The sequence below is a fragment of the Myxocyprinus asiaticus genome, chromosome 17 (genome assembly GCF_019703515.2).
Source record: "Myxocyprinus asiaticus isolate MX2 ecotype Aquarium Trade chromosome 17, UBuf_Myxa_2, whole genome shotgun sequence".
Lineage (NCBI taxonomy): Eukaryota > Metazoa > Chordata > Actinopteri > Cypriniformes > Catostomidae > Myxocyprinus > Myxocyprinus asiaticus.
In genome coordinates, this window is record NC_059360.1 from 45,754,338 (window position 1) to 45,776,738 (window position 22,401).

At 37.4% G+C, this 22,401-nt stretch overlaps 1 protein-coding gene across 4 annotated transcripts in view; it reads right to left on the bottom strand.

Annotated features, from left to right (window-relative positions):
- The window catches only part of LOC127455322 (transcriptional-regulating factor 1), a 29,807-nt gene that overhangs the window by 2,384 nt on the left and 5,022 nt on the right, over positions 1 to 22,401 (bottom strand). For 3 of the 4 annotated variants that reach the window (XM_051723115.1, XM_051723111.1, XM_051723113.1), the window contains 12 exons: positions 17,501 to 19,034; positions 17,368 to 17,414; positions 15,623 to 15,770; positions 12,279 to 12,485; positions 7,219 to 7,513; positions 6,586 to 6,640; positions 6,327 to 6,466; positions 4,643 to 4,746; positions 1,697 to 1,772; positions 1,397 to 1,485; positions 1,160 to 1,273; positions 562 to 678 (listed from right to left, as the gene is read on the bottom strand). In XM_051723115.1, the coding sequence (XP_051579075.1) occupies positions 562 to 678; positions 1,160 to 1,273; positions 1,397 to 1,485; positions 1,697 to 1,772; positions 4,643 to 4,746; positions 6,327 to 6,466; positions 6,586 to 6,640; positions 7,219 to 7,513; positions 12,279 to 12,485; positions 15,623 to 15,770; positions 17,368 to 17,414; positions 17,501 to 18,835 (2,727 nt within the window). In that variant the 5' untranslated portion in view covers positions 18,836 to 19,034. The remainder of the gene's footprint in view (positions 1 to 561; positions 679 to 1,159; positions 1,274 to 1,396; positions 1,486 to 1,696; positions 1,773 to 4,642; positions 4,747 to 6,326; positions 6,467 to 6,585; positions 6,641 to 7,218; positions 7,514 to 12,278; positions 12,486 to 15,622; positions 15,771 to 17,367; positions 17,415 to 17,500; positions 19,035 to 22,401) is intronic. The other variant, XM_051723114.1, reaches the window with a different exon arrangement.

The window sequence follows — 22,401 nt, forward strand, 5'->3', positions numbered from 1 at the left end:
AACCTAACGATTCGCTTCAGAAGACATTCATTGATCAACAGGAGTCACATGGATTACTTTTATGCTGCCTAAATATGACTTTTGGACCCTGAAAGTGCTGGCACCTGTGTACTTGCATTATAAGGACCTGCCAGAGCTCTATATTCTTCTAAAAATATTAATTTGTGTTCTGCTGAAGAAAGACAGTCATACACATCTGGATGGCATCAGGGTAAGTGAATAATGAGAGAGTTTTCACACTTCCATTTCATCCCTTGAATCCCTTTCATTTTGGCCAAAATAAAACACTTGCTATTTTTTTTTTTTTTTAAATGTTAATAATCATATCGTAGTTCAAATCACAATCACAATATATTTTTTAATAATTGCAATTAGAGTTTTTGTCCAAATCGTTCAGCCCTAGCAGGATGTACAGATCAGTGAGTACATCCAGTTTCAGAGAATGCGGAGGCAGTAAACAGCATTGTAGAGAAAAGGTGTGGGCATACTAGTCAATGACAGGAAATGGAGAAAGAACCCAGAGGTTTCAGAACGGAAGTACATTAGCTCACAGATACTCACAGAGTTTGACACTTCACAGACAAACAAAGTGTTGGAGTTGTCTGATAATTCAGAGTTCCTAGTTTGGCACTTTGCTTCTTTGTCCAGTCCTGCGGTGGTGCTCATCGCCCAATCCCCCTAATTCATGGCATATAGGCATAAAAAATGGGTCCAAAATGTATTTGGACACTTAAATGTATGAATGTTATTGCGTTAAATTACAAAATATCAAACTAAGTGGCATTTACTTTAAAGAAAGAAAGCTCAAGCACACTTTTCAAGCAAAACATTTCACAAAAAGAAATTTGTTAGATTGAACTATACTTCTGTGAACTTGAGGGTAACTGACTTTATACATCCACTACAAATCGCTGAGACACCAGCTGATTAAGTAATTGAGCAAAAATGGCTCAGAAATAGAACTCTAGCATCATTTGTTTGCAGATGCCACTTGCTTTAATATTTGTTTTTTGCAATATAATGATATTTATACATACAAAGTACCCAAATACATTTTGTTTGGTACTTAACATTTACGTAGAGCTCAAATCTAACAGATATGTACTACAAAAGAAACAAAGTATGACAGACAAGACAACTGGTCTGAACTGTAACTCACCTGCCGATTATGAACAGGTGTATTCGTAGTTGTACTAACTCTTGTACACAGACGCAAACGCTTTTTCCACGTGTAATAGTATTCAACACACTGAGAGACTGACTTCGTCTTGACCTAAAACAAAATCACAGTCCGCAAAACAAACATGAATGTATATTATGCATTCATGGACAAATGTGTACTTATTTAATATAAAACATAGGACTGTTTTAATAATTATTGCAGCACTGCAACTACCATTTTCTGGACTAGATAGAAGTCTCTGTGATGAATTAAAAGTGCTTTGTTCAGCTGCCGTTTTTCTTGAAGAGTCCACTTATCTGAGCCTAGTTGGCGGCAAGAGAAGAGGAAATATTGTAATGTGGTGCATTTCATATTTTATGTTCCTTTACCAGTTATCTTATGATATCATCATACTTCCTCAGGAAGGAATTCTTATAAATGAGATCACCATTTGCAGTAAAAGAAAGACAAAGATAAAGCTCTTGAAAATGTTTAGGTACAAGATCTTTTGAATAGTTACAAGACCAGTCACACCTGCGTAATGATAGTCTGTTTTAACGCTGGATCCATTTTTCCATAGTGTTGGCAAGAGAAGTCTTTCAAGGGTATTCTGGAAGATAAAATATATTTTATATATATATATATATATATATATATATATATATATATATATATATATTATTTTATTTTTAAAAAGTGTATATTGTGTATATATAATAGAAATTAAATATATATACAGTTGAAGTCAGAAGTTTACATATACTTAGGTTGAAGTCATTAAAACTCATTTTTTAACCACTTCACAGATTTCATATTAGCAAACTATAGTTCTGGCAAGTCGTTTAGGACATCTACTTTGTGCATCACACAAGTCGTTTTTTCCAACAATTGTTTACAGACAGATTGTTTCACTTTTAATAGACTATATCACAATTCCAGTGGGTCAGAAGTTTACATACACTAAGTTAATTGTGCCTTTAAGCAGCTTGGAATATTCCAGAAAATGATGTCAAGCCTTGAGACAATTATCCAATTAGCTTCTGAAAGGAGGTGTACTGAAATAGAGGGGTACCTGTGGATGTATTTTAAGGCCTACTCAGTGCCTCTTTGCTTGACATAATAGGAAAATCAAAAGAAATCAGCCAAGACCTCAGAAAAAAAAATTGTGGACCTCCACAAGTCTGGTTCATCCTTGGGAGCAATTTCCAAATGCCTGAAGGTACCACGTTCATCTGTACAAACAATAGTACACAAGTATAAACACCATGGGAACACGCAGCCATCATACCACTCAGGAAGGAGACGCATTCTGTTTCCTAGAGATGAACGTAGTTTGGTGCGAAAAGTGCAAATCAATCCCAGAACAACAGCAAAGGACCTTGTGAAGATGCTGGAGGAAACAGGTAGACAAGTAACTATATTCACAGTAAAAAGAGTCCTATATTGACATAACCTGAAAGGCTGCTCAGCAAGGAAAAAGCCACTGCACCAAAACCGCTATAAAAAAGCCAGACTACAGTTTGCAAGTGCACATGGGGATAAAGATCTTACTTTTTGGAAAAATGTCCTCTGGTCTAATGAAACAAAAATTGAACTGTTTGGCCATAATGACCATCGTTATGTTTGGAGGAAAAAGGGTGAGGCTTGCAAGCTGAAGAACACCATCCTAACCGTGAAGCATGGGGGTGGCAGCATCATGTTGTGGGGTTGCTTTGCTGCAAGAGGGACTGGTGCACTTCACAAAATAGATGGCATTATGAGGAAGGAAAATTATTTGGATATATTGACATCTCAAGACATCAGCCAGGAAGTTAAAGTTCGGTCGCAAATGGGTCTTCCAAATGGACAGTGACCCCAAGCATATCTCCAAATTTGTGGCAAAATGGCTGTGATGAGGGGGAGGGCGTGGCCGTGATGGAGCATGGCCAGAACTGAATCAGCTGATCAGCAGGAGAACGAGATAAGGGGCAGCCGGAGATGCCGGTTTGAGAGAGAGAGAGACGCACGCGGCCGCGATGCAGGTGTGTCTGTGTTTTTTTTTTTATGTTTGTTTTAAGTTTCTCATTAAAACTTTGTTTACTGTTTAGCCAGTTCCTGCCTCCTCCTTGCCTGTCCTTTAACTGTTACAGTAGTGCTGGAACCTGGGAGGGAGGAGGGATGCACTGTTGCAGAGTCCTTGCCGCTGCCATCCGCCAGGGGAGCAGCTGCGGCCATCTGCCTCGGGACGGAGGGGTCGCTGCCGGCCGCCAAGAGCCGGAGGAACCGTGACTGTCTGCCGAGAAGGGGAGGAGTGAGCTGGTGTCCACCAGAGAGCGGAGGAGCAGTTGAGGACCGGGCAATAGCGCGTCCAGGAGCCGGCGAGCAAGTTCTTCTCTCTCTCTCTCTCTCTCTCTCTCTCTCTCTCTCTCTCTCTCTCTTTGTCTCCGCTCGCCCTTTCCCTCTCCCCACGCCTCCCCTCATCTCTCCCCCAGACAGAACGGCTGGGAGGGCAGCGCCCCCCCCACCCAGAGATGGGGGGGGAGTTAGTCTGACCGGTGGCACCCCGGCCTGAATCGGGCAGAGGAGGAGTGTGACAAGGAGGAGGGCGTGGCCGGGCCGTGAATCAGCTGATCAGCAGGAGAGCGAGAAAAGGGGCAGCCGGAGATGCCGGTTCAAGAGAGAGAGAGACGCATGTGGCCGCGTTGCATGTGTGTCTGTGTTTGCTTATGTTTGTTTTAAGTTAAGTTTCTCATTAGAACTAAATTTTTACTATTCGGCCGGTTCCCTCCTCCTTGCCTGTCCTTTAACTGTTACGATGGCTTAAGGACAACAAAGTCAAGGTATTGGAGTGGCCATCACAAAACCCTGACCTCAATCCGATAGAAAATTGTGGGCAGAACTGAAAAAGCATGTGCAAGCAAGGAAGCCTCCAAACTTGACTCAGTTACACCAGTTCTGTCTGGAGGAATGGGCCAAAATTCCAGAAACTTATTGTGAGAAGCTTGTGGAAGGCTACCCAAAACATTTGACCCAAGTTAAACAATTTAAAGGCAATGCTACGAAATACTAACAAAGTGTATGTAAATGTCTGACCCACTGGGAATGTAATGAAAGAAATAAAAGCTGAAATGAATCATTCTCTCTACTATTATTCAGACATTTCACTTTTTATCTCTGAAAAAAAAGTAGTGATCAAAACTGACCTAAGACAGGGAATGTTTTCTACAATTAAATGTCAGGAATTGTGATACATTCCCCATTTATTTTCAGTCTGCGTTTGGGTCCTGTCTCTGACATTCCATGACATATATATATATATATATATATATATATATATATATATATATATATATATATATATATATACAGTGTATATTGTGTATATATAATATAAATTAAATATGTGTGTGTATATATATATATATATATATATATATATATATAGTATATGTATATTATATAAAATAAAATCTGTATATACATATACAGTATGCTACTCACCATAATATCTCCTTTGCATTCAAAGAGACAATGAAGGACATATTCAGTGTTAGTTCCCCCTCCTGGTAGTACACTAGAACAAGCCATTTTCAGAAGATTGTCCACTAAAATGGGAATAACATAATCAGATAGACAAATAATGTTATTTATTTATTGGTTTGCACAAGAAATACATAAACTATGGCTAGTTTCTACTCTAATATCTTATTAGCGGAGTCACATTAAGTAACCAACAGACACACACACCTGTAACCACAAAAGGAGTTGAATTTTATATTAATGTGCCAAGTTACTATGTATGTTGCTTGGCAGTCATAAACAGTCTACAGTTAGTTTAATATACTATATTTCTGTGCGGAAGGATTTTACCACGGTCCATTTTGAATTGTGCCAAAAAACACTCATTATAAAATTACTGTAACACACAGACTCTATCGGCTTAATGCTTGACTTAAGTATTTCAGCACAAAAGTTAATTAAATTAACCCTTTAAACACTGCAGGTGTTTTGGCATGACCAAAATCAAAGGCTTAAATCTCTACAAAAAAACAACAACAACAACAACAACAAATAAAGAGGGTCAACTGTTTGGTATCCAACTGTTTGGTATCATTTTAAAGAAAACTTTTCAAAAAATGATAAACATATAGATTATAATAAATTATCAGACTCTGCTACAAAAAAGTAACAAAAATTCACATACATTTTTCTGATTTGACATTATTTATCTCTGGGTATAAATATGTTAGCTCTGAAAAACTGATTTTGTTTTGTTCCCAATCATGTCAACTGTAACTTGATGCGACAAAGCAATCAAAAATTATATAAAAATTACAAAAATAATTTATCCTAGTGTCCAAAAACATCTCCATGTGTTTAAAAGCCTCTCCAAACAAATTAAACATAATAATTGTACATAAGAACTAATTACACATGCAAATAAAACAATGACTAAAGATATGTTCTCTTTCCAAAGCATGCAAGCATGAGTAACGAAATCTCATTCAGTTCCATTCTGTGTCATTTGAGTCATCATTGAGTCTGTGTTATGTACTAGCCGCCATATCCTGGTGGCCATATGTAATTAGTCAAGGATCCTTTCTGCCCATATCTGGATGACTTCCACCTCTGGTTGTAGTGATCTGAATCCTAATACAACTGGTTTAATGTTCCATGATGCTGGACAATATACTACATAATTTCTGATTAAGTCATCTGATCCAGGAAAGCTAATGTGTTTTATGCCAGATATCACATTATGTGCTGTGTGCACATTGTGCTTCATGTGGATTATCTAATGATCTATGCATCTGATTATGTTGTGTGTGTGATTCTCATTTTAATGGGAATCCCCTCCTATAAGTAATGCTGTTTTATATTCTGTTTATTTTTCGTGAAAATATAAGCGGAAACACGGCTTATAAGCAACACCTGTTTACATGTAACATGTATGTAAAAGACATGCACTTAGCTATTACTCGCTATATTTTTGTCTGTACACATTGAAATTTGCAGACAAATCAAAAGTGTTTCAAAGTACTTGTTCAGTTTTGGTCATAATGCCTACATGCATTGTACAGTACAGCTTCTAAGCTTTAAAATGATACCTATTTTGTGTTGGTCAAGATTGAAGTTTTCACAGCGGGCCATTCCGAGCTTAAAGGGTTAAAGGCACTGGTGTTACCTTTCTGCTGGTTATCTGCATTCTCCAGGTCTTCAGTGGGTGTCCATAGAAGAACAGCATTATGGGTATCTTCCCCTGTAATGGACCGACTCTTCATTCCTGGGATGGTGGCTTGAAATTCCTCGCCAATGTTAATCCGACTGCAGTGACAATGCAAAATGCAGTGACTGACCAGCAGTTGACTGACAGTGAGCAACAGATGGTGTTTGTAACTAATGTTGTTTTTGTAGCTTGATTATAAAACAGATCAAATCCTTACGGTGTTACATTAATTGCTTTCTCCGCTGAAGTCACCACACAGCCGTCCATATCACCTGTTAGTTATAGATGCATATGATGAGAAAAGCAACTGTGATGTGCCACTGTTTACAGACACTATAGCACTCAAGAGTCTGGTTCCGGAAGTAAAAATCCCATAAATTTTTTTCCATAGGGGAACTGATTATTAACGCTAACTTATAAACCTTTAAAGACAGACCTACCGTGAGCTCCGAGGTTGTTTATTGATTATATATGCTTCTGTTGAAGCCATCAGTCCACATTATTTCAACTTCATTAAAAACATTTTTTTTGTTTATTACAGGTATTCCTGGTAAAGAACTACACTACCCATGATCCAACAGAGAATGATCTACCAATCAGAGAAACACGGCCATCAAAGCTTGCTAAAAGAGCTCTGCAATGACCGCCCACTCCCATGAATGATTGAATCAATCGTTCTCCCTACGCTCTCAAACTTTCTTTAAATCTCTGACCTTAAGTATGAGCTACAGTGCCTTTAGCAAACACCACTAATACTAGCAATGATCAATAACAGAAACTGTAATAATGTCAACAATGATCTATAATATATATAGACCCCAATTAATTAAATCGAAACATTAACACTTACTAGCTGGAGAGTGGTGCGCATTTATGGCAGACTCTGCCCCACCAATCTTGCCCCTTCCATTGACTGCAGTGAAGAGGCCTGACCCGGGGCGTACAGGGCTGAGCATGGGTGGAGGGGTGTAAGGCACATCATCTCCCGTGCTGCTAGCTGACCGCAGTAGACTCCGGAAGAGCACAGCACCTCTGGACTCCTGTCCGCCACTGGGTGGAGGAATCATTAATGGAACCAGAAAGTTACGGTATCTTTTCTTCTCCGGCTTTGGTGCACATTCTCCATCCGACACTGATCTCTTTATCTAGAATGGATTGGTGAGTTAATTAAGTTGTCAATGCAGAAACAATTATTCATATTTCCTTTCATTTATATAGTGCTTTTGTAGGCACTCAAAGTGCTTTACATAGTATAAGGGGAATCTCCTCAACCACCACCAGTGTGCAGCATCCACCTGGAAGATGCAACAGCAGCCATAGTGTGCCAGTACACTCACCAGCTATTGGTGGAGAGGAGAGTTATAGAGCCAGTTAATGGATGGGGATTATTAGGAGGCCATGATTGAGAAGGGCCAGTGGGGGGAATTTGGCCAGGACACCAGGGTTAAACCCCTACTCATTTACAAGAAGTGCCCTGGGATTTTTAATGACCACAGAGAGTCAGGACCTCAGTTTAACATCTCCTCATAAAGATGGTGCCTTTTAACAGTATAGTGTCCCCATCACAATACTGGGGCATTAGGATCCACACAGACCGAACACCCCCTGCTGGCCTCCCTAATACCTCTTCCAGCAGCAACCTTAGTTTTCCCCAGGAGGTCTCTCATCCAGGTACTAGCCAAGCTCAACCCTGCTTAGCTATAGTAGGCAACCAGGCAAGAGCTGCAGGGTGATATGGCTGCTGGCTTTTCTGTGATGATGTATTTCCTATTTCAAGAAGTAGTTAGGGCAGGACATATTGAAGGGTTGTTGATTAAGTATAGATACAATCTATTTAGAGTTTTTTTTTTGTTTTGTTTTGTTTTTTTGGCAATACATTTAGATATTTGTAGTTTATATACACCGATCAGCCACAACATTAAAACCACCTGCCTAATATTGTGTAGGTTCCCCTCGTGCTGCCAAAACAGCACCAACCCGCAACTCAGAATAGCATTCTGAGATGCTATTCTTCTCACCACAATTTTACACAGCGGTTATCTGAGTTACCATAGACTTTGTCAGTTCGAAGCAGTCTGGCCATTCTCTGTTGAGCTCTCTCATCAACAAGGTATTTCCGTCCACAGAACTGCCACTCACTGGATGTTTTTTATTTTTGGCACAATTCAGAGTAAATTCTAGAGACTGGCAGGTTTGAGTATTTCTGTAACTGCTGATCTCCTGGGATTTTCATGCACAACAGTCTCTAGAATTTACTCAGAATGGTGCCAAAAACAAAAAAACAGGGGTGGACTGGCCATCGGGAGAACCGGGACTTTTCTTGAAGGGCCGACCACGAAACGGGGCTGAATGGGCCACGATAAGCTGAAATGGGCCGCCACGTTATGTAGAACGGGCCACAAAATGGCGCCGTGATATACCGAAGGGGGCAGCGATATGCAGAAAAGAACAGCGACACCCCCCCCCCCCCCCCCCCACTCCCTCAACAACATTTGGGCCAGATTTCCCTCCCCCATGCTCTTACGTTTTTTTTTTTTTTGTACATAACCACATTATAAAATTAGGTAGCTTGGACAGAATGGAGAAAATTTTGGGAAACTATAGGCAAAAAACTATGAAACAGAAAACTATAAAACTGTGCCTGTGCACGCGCATGAATTCATGCAATGTATTATTCTAGCGATTGGTCTTCTGAAGCATGCAAAGTAGCGGTGGTGATATTGATTCATTTTAGTGAATCGATTCTTTTGATTCTGTTTACCAAAAAAATTCGTTCAGATTCGTTTATTGATTCGTTCACTGGCCAGATCTTCAAGTTACACCTTTGTGTCTGCAGATGGTGCCAAATGACCGTCTTTTATGTAATTGCAATGAACCTAAAGCAGTCAACAAGTCTAATTATCCTTTATTAAAATTCTACTAAGAGACTTCAGCACTGCAGAGTGTTAAAGCATCATAAGCTTTTCCCCACAAATGACAACAAAGCATATCTATCATACTGTGAACTGCTGAGCACTACTTTTTATCAAGCTATACAAAAAAAGGACAACAATAAAATATGAGTTTCAGTAATGTCCGTATGTCATTATAATGTGTGGTCATCACTCACTTTTATTCAAAATTCATCCAGCCCCTTTTCTTGTTAAACGAGTTTGAAGATATGAATGAATGACATGCAGCTCCTCCTCCCAGTCATTATGACTGATTTGTCCATGTTGGTCGTGAATGAGTTATCAGTACATTGTGTTCGTTCACATGAATGAAATGACCGACAAAAAGTTTAAGAAAAACCTAAATATCTTACACTGTGAATCAAAGCACAACATTTCCATGTGTAATTAATGTCATTTTTACTGTATGTCTTCAGTCATTTTTACACATTCATAAATTGGGGATTATTTTTTGTGTATTTCTATAAACTTGTCTTAAGTGCATTTCACCCGTCTTTCCTCGTTTAACGCACATGCGCACATGCCGAACTGAATGAATGCCATGACTCCTCTCATTCAGTCGTTCAGCAGATCTTCGTTCACGAGTCATTTGCAAACGAGTTTATTAGTATATTCAATTTGTTCACGAACCACCTCTCATATTGTTCAGACTCAAATGACCGACTAGTTAAGTGAAAGGGCGTATTCGTTCAGCGGTTTGAACCATGATATGCTCCTTCACAGCGTGCACTCGAATGCTATTTGCTTGTGCTATAGTCAGTCTTTACAGGCATGAAAAGCAGCAGTGTCCATTGGCTTCGAAAGGGAGAGATGTCAATGAATGAAAAATTAGTCAGTGTATGGAGGTGAACGAGAACGATTCGTCCACGAACGACACATCACTAATGCAAAGTTGCGAACAGCTGAGCAAAAGCAAAAACTCAGGCAGCATATTCATATAAGGTTGGCATTAATGGTTGATTTACTTCTGATAATTAACTTATAAATTCACTTAGAAACAAAACCTCTTCGGAGCACTCATGTTTATAACCTGATTGGTACATGTTGGACACCCCTCAACCCCGAAAAATAAAAGTCATCGGATCTGCACAAATTCATAATTGCCTTTTTTTTAAAAATATTATTCAAAACAGCATATTTTGAGGAAAGGTAATCAGTTTCCATCCTTGACTTGTAACACACTTCTAAGAAAAAAACAGGTCCATATGGCGAAAGAGAAGCACATAAAGGCCCAGGTATACTTCGTTTTTGCACGTTCTGGATCGCCTCGTGGCCTTTGTGAGTATACTTTTCTGACCTCGAATGAATAGGAACATGTTGGATGCATGCGCACTACAACTGCTTTGTGACACTCTTTTAGCACAGTCAATGGCCAGCGCATGCGCAGAAGGTGCGCACAGTCAAGGACCTCGTGCGCGAGTCAAGTAAATCTAGGTGCTGATGATGCAATTTGCGCCACACATACTGGGCTCGGAGGGATCCGCAATGCGCACACCCAAAGTATACGTTGGCCTTAAGTTTGCTGCTACTGAAAACTTAGCTAAACTGTTTACTTATTTATTTATTTGTAGCAAGTTGCTGCTCACCATTACAGTGATGTCATTTTGTTGTTTACAACAAGTCATAGAAGTACGCCAAATATCGTGCAAATGCCTTTATGAATTTTAAGATATGAGCAATCAAACTTAGTGGCCCTGTTTTTTTTGGAGGAGGGGGGCACCCTGTGTTATAAATTGTATTATATAAATAATTATTTTGATATCTTTGTATTATATATAATATTATATTATGCAATAGTAAAATATTTCATAATTCATCATTTCTAAACTTTCACACATTATTTAAATGCTCTGATCAAACCCACAGGCCCTTATTTCTCATGATGCAAAACCTTTGAGATTTAATTTCATCATTTTTTTCACTCCACAGAAATAGAGTAAGCGTGCTTCTCCTCTGTGTCACTGCATGCCATTAACACTGCCTGTATGAACCTGTTGTGATCAGCATCATTTGCCATTACACGATCGCTTACAGTGAAGCCGGAGTGCTTTGTGTGCACTATAAAATATTTGTACATTTGTATTATCGCAGGAGTTTGGTGTGAGCCCCTGTTGATGCCGCGCACATCAGAATGCTTGAGAACTCTTCATGCACTCTTCTGGACTGGAGCTGCTCCAGTTGACTGTGGTGCAGCTCAGTGATGCTCTGAGTTCAACTGAATGACACACAAACACACCGTTCACGCCATTTGTATGTTCCCTTATTTGGACATTAAAATTTGTTTGGAATTTGAAGTGCACAATAATCGTGTTCAATCAAATAACTGCGATCAGACGATTATTTGATAATCGCGACGGGCCTAGTCATGGGAGTTGGTGGTCGCTGAAGAGCCCTTTTGGCATGCTTTGTTCACTGCAGTTTTCTGATTGGTGGACCTTTCTCTTCAGGATCATGGTTAGTGTAGTACTTCATCAGGAATTCCGTTATTAAACATGATTTCCAAGAAATGAAGTTAAAATAATGTGGACTAATGGCTTCAACTGAGGCATATACCATCGATTAACAACTTCACAGCTCACGGTAGATCTGCCTTTAAACGTTTATAAGTTATCATTAATAATCAATCCGCCCATGGATATAATGAATGGGATTATTTTCTTCCTGAACCCAGCTGTTGCGCTCTATTGCCAGTCTTTGGTAGGTGGCATTATGGGGAGAGACATTCTCATTCTTCTAGCCTTTTATTTGGCAAATTGATTTTTTTTTTAAGGATTTAAAACACAATGCAACACAACAAAAGATCTGTAACAAATCAACTTTATCCTCAGATGTTGCAAACCATATAAATCCTCAAAATGCTGAAGTGATGTTTCAAGATCGCAACATTAAAGCTCTTTTAAATTTCAAAACAGTGGCTGAAAATACCTTTACGAATGTAGAAAAAAAAAAAAAAACTCACACAGGAAGGATGGTTTTGTACTGAAGGGAGGGGTGACTGTGCACAAGACTTAATTAAGGCACGTGGGTCATCTTCTTTCTGGTGACACTGAAGACCAAGGTTAAGTTTGGAGTTGACCAGGCAATCCTTCACCGGAACGGACACTGGTAAGATGATGGGCTTTATTTGAGAAACCCCACTAGACAGATGAATCTGTCCATCTTTCTGCTAAAAGAAATTGCAAAAATCAATATACTTAACCTGTTGATGTGCATGCCCCCCCCCCCCCCAGAACTGATGTCACTTTGCTTCAATTAGTTCACATATACTATATAGTCTAGTCAAAAAATAGTTAATAATGTTGACATATTATAAAGATGTATAATTTGTCAACATTATGAACAATTTTTAACAGCACACTATATGGTAAATGTGAACTAATTTAAGCAAAGTTAAGTCAAACCCATGGGTGGGGTCAATGAGCATCAACAGGTTAAGGCAATAGGTTTCTACTTGATGGGATAGTTCACCCCAAGCACTAAAAACATAATGTTTTTCATTTCGGTTCATTCTGAGCAGAAACTGTATTTTTTCGTTACAGTTCTGGTATTCTGCAGCCTCCTTTCCAATTGGTAGCTGGTTAGAACGAAATAAAAGAACGGTTAATGATGTCTTTTAAAAATAACGTCTTTTTAATAAATGTATTTCTTGTATTAAATATATTCCCCAAAATATTAAAAAATCAATTAATATCCTACATCTCTCTCCTGCATTCATGCACACACTGCGTGGGCACGTTTGGACTTTTATAAAATACATTATTTTATTTTAATTATAAGTTGAAGTCAGAAATTTACATACACTTAGGTTGAAGTCATTAACACTAATTTGTTAACCACTCCACAGATTTAATATTAGCAAACTATAGTTTTGGCAAGTCGCTTAGAAAATCTACTTTGTGCATCACACAAGTAATTTTTCCAGCAACTGTTTACAGACAGATTATTTCACCTTTAATTGACTATATCATAATTCCAGTGGGTCAGAAGTTTACATTCACTAAGTTAACTGTGCCTTTAAGCAGCTTGGAAAATTCCAGAAAAGGATGTCAAGCCTTTAGACAATTAGCCAATTAGCATCTGATAGGAGGTGTACTGAACTGGAGGTGTACCTGTGGATGTATTTTAAGGCCTACCTTCAAACCCAGTGCCTCTTTGCTTGACATCGTGGGAAAATCAAAAGAAATCAGCCAAGACCTCAGAAACAAAATTGTGGACCTCCACAAGTCCGGTTCATCATTGGGAACAATTTCCAAATGCCTGAAGGTACCACGTACATCTGTACAAACAATAATACGCAAGTATAAACACCATGGGACCACGCAGCCATCATACCACTTAGGAACGAGATGAATTCTGTCTCCTAGAGATGAACGTAGTTTGGTGCGAAAAGTGCCAATCAATCCCAGAACAACAGCAAAGGACCTTGTGAAGATGCTGGAGGAAACAGGTAGACAAGTATCTATATCCACAGTAAAAAGAGTCCTATATCGACATAACCTGAAAGGCTGCTCAGCAAGGAAAAAGCCACTGCTCCAAAACCTCCATAAAAAAGCCAGACTACAGTTTGCAAGTGCACATGGGGACAAAGATCTTACTTTTTGGAGAAATTTCCTCTGGTCTGATGAAACAAAAATGGAACTGTTTGGCCATAATTACCATTGCTATGTTTGGAGGTAAAAGGGTGAGGCTTGCAAGCCGAAGAACACCATCTCAACTGTGGAGCATGGGGGTGGCAGCATCATGTTGTGGGGGTGCTTTGCTGCAGGAGGGACTGGCGCACTACACAAAATAGATGGCATCATGAGGAAGGAAAATGATGTGGATATATTGAAGCAACATCTCAAGACATCAGTCAGGAAGTTAAAGTGCAGTCGCAAATGGGTCTTCCAAATGGACAATGACCCCAAGCATACCTCCAAAGTTGTGGCAAAATGGCTTAAGGACAACAAAGTCAAGGTATTGGAGTGGCCATCACAAAGCCCTGACCTCAGTCTGATAGAAAATGTGTGGGTAGAACTGAAAAAGTGTGTGAGAGCAAGGAGGCCTATAAACCTGACTCAGTTACACCAGTTCTGTGTGGAGGAATGGGCCAAAATTCCAGCAACTTATTGTGAGACGCTTGTGGAAGTCTACACAAAACGTTTGACTCAAGTTAAACAATTTAAAGGCAATGCTACCAAATTCTAACAAAGTGTATGTAAACTTCTGACCCACTGGGAATATGATGAAAGAAATAAAAGTTGAAATAAATAATTCTCTCTACTATTATTCTGACATTTCACATTCTTAAAATAAAGTAGAGATCCTAACTGACCTAAGACAGGGAATGCTTTCTACAATTAAATGTCAGGAATTGTGAAAAACTGAGTTTAAATGTATTTGGCTAAGGTGTATGTAAACTTCTGACTTCAACTGTAGTTATTTTAATTACAGCTCTGCTTCTCAGTCAAAACTCAGAGGTGTAAAATCTGTATTAATTCATCATATATATTGTTTATTCAGTGAAGACTTAAGAAATTTAATTTTTACCTCGAAATTTATATTTATTATATTTAGTCATTTAGCAGACACTTTTATCCAAAGCGACTTACAAATGAGGATATTTCTCCTTGCATCTGTATTAATCATGCATCTATATATAGTAATTACATATAGTGGCCAAAAAGGTCTCCAGCATGTCATGGAAGGCTACATCTTCAAATGTGCAATTAGGCAAAGAAATGTGTGATGCAGCGGTTTCCTTCAGAATTAAAGCACATGCTTATGATGTTCTACTAAAAAGAGTGAAGCCTAATTTTTGGGAAACAGGAAGTGGTCTAATTCTGAAAAATGTACTGTAATAAGCCATTTATTCTTTGGTTTCATGAAAAAAAAATTATTGAAATTAACCAGTTACCTTTGTTCTTGTTTTCAGTTACGTTCTGCAAAATATTTCATTCATTTTCAGTTTTCGTGCTTTTAACTGTTTTAAGTCCCTGGTTCACCCAAAAATTAATGTGATATAATAAGTTTGACTATAATGAAACACAAATGAGATTCGAAAGCTACAATGAAGGGGAGAATTTTCAGTGCATTTTCAGTCTGTTCCTCTTATGGCTTCAGAAGACTTGGAATCAAATGCATTGTTGTATTCACAACTTTAATGGTGCTTTTAGGAGTTTGACAACACCTGGTCACTATGTTTTTGTTTTATGATAAAGTGCAGTGTGAGCATTTTTTGATGCCATGAGGTTGAGTAAATAATGACAGAATGTTCATTTTTGGGTGAACTATCCCTTTAAGATAAAATCTGGTGGCTCATACCATTTTGAGTGATGACTGATGTGTTCTGCATCCTCCGTGGGAGCGCATGTGGCCGTTCAGGGCTGGAAGACTCTTGAATTCCCTCTGACAGACGGTGCACGTCATCTTAGCATGTAACCTCTCCCTGCTCATCAGCCCAGTTTCGGCCCTAACACCAAACACAGCTTTTATAAACAAATTAACTTCTAATTAAATAAAGACTTTTGCAAGGAGACTACTATATTATAATCAGTGTTGGGGAGTGACTAACTAAAAGTAGCGACACTACTATCTTGAAATTTTTCAGAAGCGTGACATTAGCTCAGCTATTTTCACAACAGTGTAGCTTTTCTAGTCACGGTCTACATTTTCCAACAAGTTGCAGTGTAGAGTCACAAAATGCTACAGTTTTGTCACATATAGAGCTGTTCATCAGCTGTTCACGTTCATTTTGAAGCCATATTGAATTACATTTTTTTTTTAAAACACACAACGGCTTCAAAACTCACGTTTAAGTTATGATTGTGTGTTGTGTATCGTCAAGTAATGTTTACTACTGGCCTTATTTTACTCCAAAAAATAAATAAATAAATGAATATTTTAAAAACCCATAGGAAAATCCAGAGGGAACCCATGGCGATTTAGACTTCCGTTTCACCTAAATATAAATATAGTTCAAATAATGAGTCACTAAATTACTTGAGCTTCTGCGCAGCCTTAAAGGGACTTTGCCAGAAGTCACTGTGTTCTTTTATGAAGTGAAATATTGGGGTTAATTGCTGCTGTTTATCACACTATTTTGACTAATTTATGTAAAAACGTTTTTTATTTTTTATTTTATTTTATTTTTATTTTTATTAGTTCATATTCAGTGTAAATTTTGTTTAAAAAGTTCAAGTTAATTCATTAATAAATAATATATATCAGGTGTTATTATTTAATTCTGCAATTAAAACCTAATCTTTATTTATTAATAAATATTTTCCTTTTTAAATAGCTTTAATGTAGTTAGCTGTTTTTTTGTTAGTAACTTGTAGTATAGCTAACTACCTATTTAAAAGAGTAGCTTGACTGTAAGTTAACTACTTATGGGTTATGGGTAGTTTTTAGCTTTGTAGTTTCAATGTAGCTTCCCTAACACTGATTACAAAGTATGGGTAGTTGACATGTCCTACGGTGTGACATGCTCCACTCCATCTAAAACTATTTGAAACAGCATTTTGATAATGCTTTTGTAATTATTATGCATGCAGTTTTTATGACCTCATATTAATTGAGAGACTACATGGAATATTTGTACCTAATCTGTCACATTGCAGTAGTATTTAAATTAATTTGTGAAAGAAAAGTATATAAATAGTATATATATATATATATATATATATATATATATATATATATATATAAAGAATAATATTACATTCTTTGACTGGTCACCATTTCTCTTAGGTATAGTTCGCCCAAAAATGAAAATTAATAATTTTTACACACCCTCACCCTTTACACAATTGTATGACTTTGTTTTCTTCCACAGAAAGTCATACGGGTTTAGAACATCATGAGAATAAGTAAATAAAAACAGAAAACAAACCTCTTTTAGAGAAATGGTAACCTGCCTCAGCACTTAAAATTATTCTAAAATATGCCATTTTTTTACACCTTCCCTTATAAGTTGGTCAAAATTTTCAACAAAAATCTTGATGGTGATTTTTTTTTTTTTTTTTAAGTTATCATCAACTTTCAGTATATAATTCTGATTGTCAAACCTGTAATGTGGTGAAATGACTTCATCATGAATATCAGGTGAAGCGGCCTGCAAGAGCAAAATATATTTATAAGAAGCTTTTAGTTCACAACCAAATAGTCAGTAATACAGTAATAAAGTAAAAGACACGGTACCTGTGACCAGTGAGGTGTATGTGAGGTTAGATGAGTAAAAATATCTCCCCTTATAGTCATCTGTGGAGCACCTTTACTGCCTCCTGAACGCTTGCTCTGATAATGTGGACCGCAAAGATCTTCATTTCTACTGGGGAAGTTGAAACCAGATTGGCCGTCTTCTTGGGGACTAGAATACACTGGTGTGTTGGGTGCAGAATGTTTGTCAAACGGCGCCAGTCGACCATCAACAAACATGCTGCTTTGGTTTAGAGAGATTGATTGGACGTGTTCCTGAGGCTGTTGGTGTAGAAAAGGATCGTTTTGATGGGAAAGTGCACGAATGTGTTGCTGGTCCTGATAATGTGGAGATGGAAGGTTCAAGCTATGACTGCCTTGCAAGGTCTGCTGCTCCGGAGTCTTAAAGTCTTGATTGTGGCCGTAAGTTGGTGATTGAGAAGAATCATAGGCCTCCTGAGTGTTTAGATGAGTTTTACATGCAAATGTTCCTCTATGTTGTAAATGAAGCTGTTGTTGTTGATGCAAGGTCCTTGGATAAGGCGTTAGATGACTTTGATGGACTTGATAGCCTTGTTGAGGATGCCAAGGGCTTTGTGGCTTATGGAGACCCCTGTTGACCTGCTCCATGTTGGTTACTTTTGGTTTATGTTGCTGGTATCCATAATGAAACTGCTGGTGGTTATGGTAAGTACCACGCAATGGGATGTCTGGTGAACGGAACCCTGACTGATCACATATTGGTTGTGTTTGAGCTTGAATTGAAACAACTGGATTAAAAATGGGGGACTCCAGGGGTTGTCTATCCAGCCCTTCTGAAAGTGTTCCACTTTGAGGTAACTGCAAAACCCCTGAAATGTGATTATTTTCTGAGTTCTTTTCATCTGTCCTGTTACTATCACCAAAGAAAAGGTAAAGGTTCTTTGTCGGAAAGGCCTTTGAGAATGAATCCAACCGTTGAGGACAGTGAGCGTTGCCGTTGTCTTTGGAAATCAATGTAGAGTTGAAAGGGTAGATTCGGGAGCAATCAGAGGTCTCGGATAGTTCGTCCTGAGAAGAAGACCCCCATGATGAGGGGGCAGTCCTTCCAAACTGATTATAATCCCATGTCACAGCACTGTCTGGCATGTCAAGCATTGGAGAAAGTTCATTTCCTGGTGTGATGGGAGATGCTAATGGCTCGTGGTTGAGGCGTGGGGATATAGGAGAGGACTGAATTGAGTTTACATTAGGTACACCATAGTGAGGCATACCCAATGCACTCGGGCTGTGTTGGAACAAATATGTTCCATTGGTTTGGTTAGTGAACTGGTTCGTCTCATACAGATTTTCAGACATGTTTGAAAGATTAAAGTGCCACTATTCTTACTGTTAAACTAATAGTTTGAGGGGATGCAATTGCATGGTGGTTTGAATGTCATTAAGACTTAAAAATAAACTTTTTCATCATTCGTTGTTTGGGCAGACACGGCAAGGTGCGAAAAATTGTTGTCTTGACAGGTTCAGCTGTTCGGCCAATTTCAAACATAGGTCATTCCTAAAAAAAAAGAATAATAGAATTAAGTTTTTTCAATTTCTACATTTGTAGAATTATTTTGTTTAAAATAAGACCAGGGATGTGTTTCCCAAAAGCATAGCAGGCCTAAGTAGATCTTAGAAACCATTGTATGAATTATTTTAAAATTATGGACCGTTTCCCAAAAGCATTGTAATTTAGGTAGTACTTGAAAAGTACATAGACCTACGAGTGCTTTTTTTAAGCCTTAGTAGATCGTAGAAACAATCACACGAATCATCTTAGAATTACGGACCGTTTCCTAAAAGCATTGCATATTAAGTAGTAGCCTACTTGAAAACTGCTGTAGATACGAGTGTTCTTACGGACAATTTCCTTAAAGCATTGTAATTTAAGTAGTATATGAAAATCACCATAGACCTATGATATTTTTTTAAGTAGTAGATCATAGAAACAATCGTACATATCATCTTAGATTTACAGTCCTTTCCCAAAAGCATCTTAAGTATAACTTGAAAATTGTTGTAGATCTATGAGTGCTCTTCTTTTTTTTTATCATAAGTAGATTGTAGATATGATTGTACTAATCATCTTACATTTATGCATTTGGCAGACACTTTTATCCAAAGTGACTTACAGTGCCCTTATTACAGGGACAATCCCCCTGGAGCAACCTTGAGTTAAGTGCCTTACTCTAGGACACAATGGTGGTGGCTATGGGGATCAAACCAGCAACCTGATTACCAGTTATGTGCTTTAGCCCACTACACCACCACCACCACCTCCTCCACCTCCACTCCACTCCACCTTAGGAGACTTGCAGACCATTTCCTAAAAACATTGTAACTTAAGTAGTACTTGAAAATAGTCATAAATCTAGTTTTTTTAAAAGCCTAAGCAGATTGTAGAAACGATTGTACAAATCATCTTAGATTTACATACCATTTCCAAAATGCATCATAACTTAAGTACTTGAAATCCATTGTAGATCTATGAGTGCTCTTTTTAAGCATAAATAGATCATAGAAACGATCGTATGAATAATCATGGAATTATGGACCATTTTCCAAAGGCATCATAACTTAAGTAGTACATAAAAATCGCTGTAGATCTACGAGTTTTTTTAAAGCCTAAGTAGATTGTAATAATGAGCGTACGAATAATTTTAGGATTATGGACGTTTCCCAAAAATATCGCAATTTAAGAAGTAGTACTTGAAAATCCCTGTAGATCTATGAGGTTTTTATAAAGCTTAAGTAGATCGTAGAAACAATCATAAAATTCACCTTAGAATTACTGGCCGTTCCTAAAAACATTGTAACTTGAGTAGTACTTGAAAATCGTCCTAGATCTCTGAGTGCTCTTTTTTTAAGCATAAGTAGATTGTAGATACGATCATACAAATCATCATACAATTGCAGACAATTTCCCAAAACCAACATAACTTAAGTAGTACTTCAAAATCATCATAGATCTACGAGTTGTTGTTTTTTTAAAGCCAAAGTAGAACATAGAAATGAACGTACGAATCATCTTGAATTACGGACCATTTCCCAAAAGCACTGTAACTTAAGCAGTACTTGAAAATCGCTGTAGATCTACGAGTTTTTTTAAAAGCTTAAGTTGATAGTAGAAACGATTGTACGAATCATGTTAGAATTATTGACCGTTTCCCAAAAGCATCCCAACTACTTTATTTATAAACTATGTCATATCTGAGATTCATTTAATCTCTCCTTCATACAAAAAGGGTCTTTCCATATAGCAAACTAATAATATTTTATTTTTCCACCCACAGTAGATACAGTAAATTCACACCATCACTCAGTCTGAGGCTTCCTCTCCTACTGACAATCTAGAATATAAAGTACAGACACCATCTTATCACTTCCTGTCACATGGTCTGCCTTTGAACATGGAATGGCAGTTTGATCTGTATCTAAGCTTTTTTGAAATATGCTGTTGTTCTAAAAAACACCATTTTTGACATACAAACATTTTATTTTCACATAATTTCAAAGCTACCACTGGAAACAGCTCCCTCATAGGAGTTTAATAACTCTCATAGCAAAACTATTCAATTAAACACCTTAAAATGTAACTTTGTATGTATAGTACTTTGTAAAACATTTTTTAATACCCATTAAGATTCTAATCCTAGACTCCTTTATATCTTAGACTCTTAATAAACAAAGGTTTTAAACTCTCACAAAACAGTGCACAACTACATAAAAGTTGCTTGCACATGCTTTGAGCTAGGCCAACATGTTTGTGTCTTTTGTTTAACTGTGAAAACAATCATATATTTAATTCTGAATCTGATTAACAGCATCTGAGTGTCAAAAGATGAAGTTCGCTTTGTGGTTTAGAAAGTTTCCATCTTAACTTTAGTCTATATACTGAGCGTGTGAACTCGCCAGACTCTGACCAGTAAGTGGAACAATGCAACTGTTAGAACTTTTGAAATACACATAAACTTTGCATGTATACAGACAAACAAAACTCAAAGAAAAAAATACTGGGGGAAAAAAATAGGTTTTTGTGTTGTTGCTATAATTAGTTGCAAAACATGTCAACACTGACATGACAAAACGGCAACAGTAGTCTGTACAGTATGTTTATCTACCCATCAATTTTATTTTAATCAAAAACTACTTCTTGAAATGTATTTGGCCTTTAAGGTGGCATTAGTGTAAATCAGACTGATGATTGGTCATTTTTTTGCAGTCTGCTCTCTGCTGATTGGTGCAACACATTTAGCTTGATTGAAAGATGATGTCTGTTATTGACTGTTTTAATATATTTAGCATATTTTGTTACATATTTAACAGTTACACTTACATCAGTTCATGTAGTAATATAACTAAGCATCATGTTATTTCTTTGTGGCTGAAAATATGATACTTGCATCAGTAATATGTTTTAATCTTTACTTTGAGTCCTGTTAATACTTGTTCTCCATCAAGTTGTTTCAGTGGAATACTTAAATTTATGATGATGATGATGATGATGATGATGAAAAAATCTATTTGAATTGTAATAATAATATGGAACTTATTAGTCTTAAGTTGTCATAAGTTAATAATGTTTACTTAGGACCAAATTAAAATGAACATAAATTGCTAATGCTAATAATAACATAATGGCATGTTATTATTGTAATTCAAAGTTGGTCAATTTGTTTTTCAAACTTGCATGTGAATTACACTTTATCTGCTACATTTCCCCTTATCTCTTCAATAACAATAATATAATCAAACGATTAAGTTATTACATTTATTAGAATCATATTGGCATCACTGGAGCATTTGCTTATGTAAAATAAAAATCACAACATTTACGCACATGCGTTTACCGCAAAAATCTATTTTTTAATTTCAGAGTCTGC